The sequence below is a fragment of the Phoxinus phoxinus genome (genome assembly GCF_949152265.1).
Source record: "Phoxinus phoxinus genome assembly, chromosome: 1".
NCBI classification, from domain to species: Eukaryota; Metazoa; Chordata; class Actinopteri; order Cypriniformes; family Leuciscidae; genus Phoxinus; species Phoxinus phoxinus.
Genome location: NC_136876.1, coordinates 51,701,969 through 51,709,354, shown reverse-complemented (window position 1 = coordinate 51,709,354; position 7,386 = coordinate 51,701,969). Strand labels below are relative to the sequence as shown.

The following is a 7,386-nucleotide window of genomic DNA, read 5'->3' as shown; positions in this document are numbered from 1 at the left end:
TTAAATATTGAGTCATCTCAGCTTTAATACTAACCCTTACGGAATTAAAATATATTTCCTATATATGAATTATCAATATATTAAATGGTTTAATTTGAAAATATACGGAATAATATAATGTGTTAATATATTACAATATATTGAATAATACATACGGAATTGCCGTTTTTCATAATAAAATATGTGACAATATATTTACCAATATATCGTAATGTATGCAATTATGTACTGGTAGGCATATGTATATGTGGCAAAAACTTAATTATCAATCAACAAACTACAATTAAGTTATAACTTCATTCAAATTAATGATACTGTCTCTATTTGACAAAATATTTGTTTTACCTTAAAAAGGGCACATAAAACACAAGAGTTTTGAGAGATGACTCGATGACGTAACGATGAACTGTGTGAAACATTTCATGTGAACGAACTGTGTTTGAGCCATAGACACTATCAGTATATAAACGGGTTTGAACGAACGAACGGAATCGGTCACGTACTCTCTCTAACACTCGTGCGCGCGCTGGTCTTCATCAGTCTCGTGCACACAGACTGGACTGCGCGCGCGGAGCTGCTTCACTCTCGAGCTGGAATACACACACACACATCTACTCTCATCGAGAACATCTACAGGTAATCATCATCCGTTCAGTGTGTGGATGAACATGCAACGGCTGTCCTCAAGTCAACACAGATGCATGCGTCTTAAATACTGATGATTTCATATTCTGAAGTCAGATGTGTGTTATAGCTATAATTTATTTGTGTGCTTTGAATGTTATTGTTTATGTTTAGTACATGTTAAACGTGTTTAAAATTGCTTAATTGTTTGCATGTGTTTATAATACCCTAATGATAACGCAGCTGTGCAGCACATATTCAATATTCAGTCCTCGAGTTATGTTTGCGGCAAGAGTAAAGAGAAAAAAGTGTTGATATGAAAACAGATTTTAAAGGTATATAAACGGTGTCTAAACCTAGTGAGTTGACTAACGAGATTTCTGAGCATCGGTGTGGTTCCTGATAATTAAAAAATGCACAATGCAACTATAAATTCAGTCATCATATTGCAGTTAATGTTATTGTCACGCAAACTTGTGGTAAATATTATCCACCACTGTCATAAATAAACAAAAATTACAAAAAGATTGTGAAGTTTTCTGACGCTGTAACTTACTGAACACACACTGATTTTACTGTGGTAATAATAGCTGTATAAACATTAGAATGTTGGTGGACAACAATTAACAATAATTAATAATTGGTTATTCACCATAAAAGCAATCTGTATCGGTAAAAAAAAAAATTATGCACAAAAAATCTAGGTTTTGAGACACTTCAATTTTCTTTAAAAGTCGAGTCATGTCAAGTAAAATCTATTTCTATTTTCTATACAAAAGCTTTTTTCAAAGTAGCTTTCCTGTAATAGACAGTAAAATAACTATTAACGTTGGCAAATTCTTCAATTATGAAACAAATTCAATGTCCGCTGCTGCTCTACAGAGGCCATTAATTCAATTTAGCTCAGCAAAGGTCATCATCAGTTCTGAAACGAACTCATATAAACTATTAAACAGCCCTACAGAAGACGACGGTGTCATTATTCAGCTAAAACAGTGAAGGACAGTTGTAATTCTTTATAAGCGTTTAAAGGTAGGGTAGGCAATTTTCGGAGAGGCTAGCAATAGCGAGTTAGCTTCCCATCCTCCCTCCAGAGCGTCTCTAAAGACACGCCTCCTTCAAATCACATGGGCTGCGTCCCAAAACGCAACAATGCTGCCTTCGAGGATGTGTTTACTAGGCACGTCCGAATCCTGTGTTAGCTTCCAGTCTCCTGAGAAACATTCATCTAATGGATTTTTGATCATTCACTACCTTTGATATCCCACAATCCTCTGCTTTCTATTCTGCGACAGTTGAGCTAAAAAATACAGATTAAGTATGAAAGTTGTGGTTGGTCGTCAACGTTTCCACTTCTGATGTCATTTCTGGCGAGAAATTACTATTTTACCTATTAAATATTCACTTGATTCTCTCCAAAGCTCTCAATTTTGCTGTAGATCATTAAACCGTTACGCTGTTCAAAATCAGTTTCGTGAGGTAATGCCGCCTGCAAAGTCATTGCCTGTAAGGACTCGGGGAGCAAACAAAAGCGTCACGAGAGACGGCGTTTAACTACGGCATGTCTCAAAGCACATAACATCACAATAATAATGAACATAACTAGCACTAGTTGCACCACATGACTGCTGCAGATTCATTTCACAGTTGATTAACGTCACTGGTGTCCATCTTTTCCTAATTACAGTAGTTATGGCGTGAACGCAGCATAAGCCTGTTGTTGGTTTGGTTCAGTAGGAACTGTTAGGCCGCGTGTCCACCAAAGCGTTTTTTCACGCGGCTGGCGTATTTTTCCAATTGTTTTCAATGGGAGCGCCGCGTTTTTAAAGCGCCATGAGCGTAACGAGGCGTGGAGCGTTTTTTTCACGCTTAAGCGCCCAACGTTTTTTACCGGTCGGCGAGAGTTGAAGAATGTTCATCTTTGGGTAAAAGCGCTCATCACCGTCACTTTTTACCCAACCGTCCAATCACAGTGGAGGAGGGGCGGGGCTAATACCACACTGACCAACCGCCACATTCTGATTGTACAACGTCAACAATAACAATAACAAGCATAATAACGAAACAAAATAATTTAAAACAAGAGCCAGAAAAAATATGTTATATTGTATCAACATTTTAATATAGAGTCAACACAGAAATATTACACAGTATGTGTGAAATGAGACACTAGTAACACTTTCGTGGATATCCCGTATCATAGCTAGCAAAGCGTCTCAACTGAAGAAAATGCTGCGCTGGCTTTAGTACGCTAGGCGTTTTCCGCTGGCTTTAGTGGACACACGGCCTGAAAAGACGTCTGCTGTTTCGTTTGTGGCTCTCTGTGACTGACATCTGTCTACAACCCTGCATAGCATTAAACGCGCTGATGGCGCGTGATGTCCTCGCTAGCAGAGGTATGAAAATATTTACGCTGACAGGCAGGTAGGACATCATTGGACGGACATTTTATGGTCCTATGCCTTCCACAGGCAATATAAATACAGTTAGACCACTTATTTTAATGATTTCTATTAGGATGTGAAGAGACTTTCAACTAAATGAATGGCTTTAAGTGAAGAGTTTTACATGTGCTGTTCATAGAAGACGGTTATGTGGATCTGCAACTGCTTGGTTGTAGAGCTGTTTGTGGCTAAGCGTGTTTAAAATGCACACAATCTCTGTACAGTACATGTCATTAAATGTTGTGTGTTGTGGAGCTCATTAATGTGTGGGTCTTTAAACAGGTCCATCATCCCGGCAGCGATGGACGCTCTGGCGCTCTGATCCAGTGACAGGTACTGCATTTTAGAGGTGTTTGTGTGGGTGTGTGTGTGTGTGTGTGTGTGTGTGTGTGGGCTTGGTTTATTATGCATTGTGGGAACCGAATGTCCCCACAAGGATAGTAAAACCTGAGATTCACCTCCATTGTGGGGACCAGCCAGTGTGTGTGTGTGTGTGTGTGTGTGTGTGTGTGTGTGTGTGTGTGTGTGACAGATATTGGCATGATTGATTGAAATATTAAAGCCAAATAAAAAGTCAAAACTGTTCAGAACAGTTTTGAGGTGTAGCGATACACTCATGTCACGATTTAATATCACGATACTGAACTCACGATACGATATTATTGCGATACTCCAAGACATTTGGTACAAGATGAACAAAAAATAAACTTTATTAAAATGCTGAATTGTGTGTGTGTAAATGAATAGTGTTGGACTTGGTGCTGGAAACCCAAAGCACAGGACAATAGAGACGCCAGAATAACAATATTCATGATTCTGAAGATGAAAACACAGAATTATTGTAGACGAATATTCTTGCACTCTTTCACCGACTAGATATATTTACAATAATGTAGGTCACTTTTTACTGTAACATTTGGCATTATCAGGACCCACAAATATTGCATTATTACACATTATATTCAACATTATATTTAGCAGTTTAATGTAGTACTGACACTAAAACTCTAAAAGTTTTCACGCGCAGTCATTTTAATTTTGGGTGAAAGCTATACACACTACATATTCTCACTATCCATGATAAACATATTGCTGCAGTTTTATATTGTGAAACGCTATATTCGTACACCGCTAGCATCATCTGTTAGACAGTAGCCGCGTTTCCATTACCCTTCAAATTGCGCAAATTGAAATTGCGAATTGAAAATACGCACAATGGAAACACGTCAATTTCGCAAAAACTCTCGTTTATCGCAAAAAAAGTTTTTACGCTCGCATGAGGAGGTTTTTCAGGCAATTCGAAAAAGGAATATTTCGCAAAACTGCAATGGAAACCGTTTTTGCGCATTTACAGTCACCTGACTTAGAAGACGCGGTGTGTTTGGGGTCTGTGTACGCAAATAATAATAATTATCATCATTATTATAACATTTACTAGGCTACATATTTAGAAGACGCTTTTATTAAAAAAAGGAACAAAGCAATTCGTCAAATGTAATTTATAATACGGGTTACAATAATAATACAGGGCTAAGATTATCACAAATAAACACAAGATTTTGACGCATATCCAAGGGTTTGTGGAGCGGAGTGTGAAACGCGCACTGGATGGCACGGAGGCGCGGGCGCGAACACTTGCATTTTCCTATTAACAGTGAAACAACTTAATATACTCTATAATTTCTGGTCATACAGAAAATAATAATACATTATGTGTAACTACTTTTATTTGTGTAAACAATAACAAGAAAGCGTTGTGCTTTTGTAAAATAAAATAAAACAATCAGGCGCGTTTTCATGATCTCCGTGAACTGGAGCGCGAGAACTGAAACTAAATATAGCCTATAGGCTAAAGCTTGAAATGTCCACTTTAAAACGAACAAATTCGAATCGAAAGCTAATACATTTTGTTCTGATTAAGTAATCCGTATGAAAGGTGCATTTCTCTCTAAAAGCGCATCTGCTTAACAGCGGAGATGAAGATGTTTTTAGCCGACTTAGAAAACAATAGTTTATTAATAATATTAATGGCTCTTCTCATTCAGCACTGCGGGAAAATATCAATTCCAGGTTGTAATTTGGCCTTAGAAAACCAGTAAAATCGACATGTTTTCCATATTAATTTGTGAATATTTTACATGTTTAATAAAGGGGGGGATAGTCATTAAAGAAACATCTGAAAATTCGTCGATATTTACTTTTTTTGCGCAGCAGTTGGTGTAGCCAGCTCAAATTAAACTTTTTGTGTTCAACTTTGCGTTTTAAAAAGACAACCGTTCATTTTTCGTTTTTCAATTACGGGTTTAAAAAGGAAAAAACGAATGGGCACAAAAGTAGCCTACATGGATCATTTGGAATAGGAGACAGAGTTCTTTATTAAATTCATAAAAGAAACAATAATTAGCCTATAGGAATACTGGATTCTAAACCTCAAAGAAATGTCACAATCAAAACCTCAGAGCAGAAATGAGGGTGAAACACCCAGAAACTCCTCATATCGTTCGCAGTATAAGGGTCTTTCCCTGCCATTAATGCTTGGATAACACGTTACGTCTCCTTCCATTAATAATAATAATGTCTAATGCGGTGGCTGTTAGATTATATAAACCAACGTCCGTTGCCGTGATTTTTGGAATGACTTATCGCGAGAGAAAAAAGGACGTTTTAGTTGCATAACATAATGGAAATGCCATCATTTCGCAATAGTTTTTTATCGATATTTAGATAATAGCGCAAAACATTTGCGCAAATCTGTAATGGAAACGCGGCCAGTGACAGCTGCAGCTGCTCAAATGACACACACACAGATGTGAAAATTGCAGTGTGAGAGTGTATTTGTGTCTCCCTGTGTGTGTGTGTTTTCTAACTGCATCTGTGTGCTTCCCAGAACACTTGTTTCCATGAGGCGCTTCATTATGTCAGGTTTCCTGGAGATGATGGTGTGTGTGTGTGTGTGTGTTTCCCTCAGGTGGTGTGTGAGTGTGTGAGCGCCCCCCGGTGGCATGAGCGCGTGCGGGAGGAAGGCTCTGGCTCTGCTCAGCAGTGTGTTTGCGGTCTGCAGTCTGGGTCTGCTGGGCATCGCTGTCAGCACGGACTACTGGCTCTATCTGGAGGAGGGCGTCATCATGCCTCTCAACCAGAGCACTAACACACACCTGTCCATACACTCCGGCCTCTGGAGAGTGTGTTTCCTGGCAGGTCAGTCACATTCCTCAGTTCCTTACATTTATTAGTGTTAATGGGTGGTATAATGCCCTTTTCACAAGATGTAAAATAAGTATCTGATGTCCCCAGAGTGTGTGTGTGAAGTTTTAGCTCAAAATACCCCACAGATATTTTTATATATCATGTTAAAATCGTCACTTTTTGAGGGTGTGAAATAACACACTGTTGTGTCTGTCCCTTTAAATGCAAATGAGCTGCTGTTCCCGGCACAGGGGGCGGAGCTTCAAGAGCTTGTGTCCTTTTACCACACACACACACACACACACTGAAAATTACAAAAACTTTTAGTCTTTTATGTTCAAACGGAGTCAGACAATGATGGAGAGACTCAAGAGGAAGATAATTGATGAATTTATGAAGCTTATGTGTAGTTATCTTCTAGTCATTGATTAGCATATTCTGTCTTGATAATCTATAATCGTGTTCAGGGGGCGGGGTTTATGTAAATTTTAGGGTTGGTGATGTCACTAACCCGTGAGGAAGCTCGTGTAGTCTCTACCAGCCGTTTGTTGTAGTTCTTAAAGAGTGATTTCTGTAAAAGCAAATATCTCCCTTTACTCTGAACTTTGAGCGTTGTAACTTTGCAGATGTTGTTTATGATCAAACATCAACATTACACACTAACTACAGTTAGAAATGTGAAATCATACTCAATAATACAATAATTACACACACACACACACACACACACTCAAGCTGTTGAAGCTTCGCCCCCTGTGCCGGGAGCAGCAGCTCATTTGCATTTAAAGGGACAGACACAAAACGGTGTGTTTTTGCTCACCCTCATAAAGTGACAACTTTAACATGCTATATAAAAATACATGTGGGGTATTTTGAGCTAAAACTTTACACACACACTCTGGGGACATCAGACTTATTTTACATCTTGTGAAAGGGCAATATAGGACCCTTTTAAATCCCCATTTTTCCAATGTTTCCCTGTTATAGTCAGTCTTCTGTAAACAGCCGGTCATTCGGGTTCATTCCAGTGGACTTCACACATTCAAAGGGGTTTTAATGGTTTTATGCCATTATTTGTGCCTGGCCAGGCATTCTGGACTGAGTACGAAGGTTGGCAGTTGTTGTCTGGGAT

The 7,386-nt window shown here is 38.7% G+C and overlaps 1 protein-coding gene across 1 annotated transcript in view; it reads left to right on the top strand.

Moving 5' to 3' along the window:
• The first annotated feature begins 524 nt into the window (after nt 1-524).
• Nucleotides 525-7,386, top strand: part of cacng5b (calcium channel, voltage-dependent, gamma subunit 5b) — a 21,972-nt gene continuing 15,110 nt past the window's right edge. The window contains exons 1-3 of the mRNA XM_079622855.1: nt 525-636; nt 3,351-3,401; nt 6,037-6,266. Of these exons, the coding sequence (XP_079478981.1) occupies nt 6,071-6,266 (196 nt within the window). The 5' untranslated portion in view covers nt 525-636; nt 3,351-3,401; nt 6,037-6,070. The remainder of the gene's footprint in view (nt 637-3,350; nt 3,402-6,036; nt 6,267-7,386) is intronic.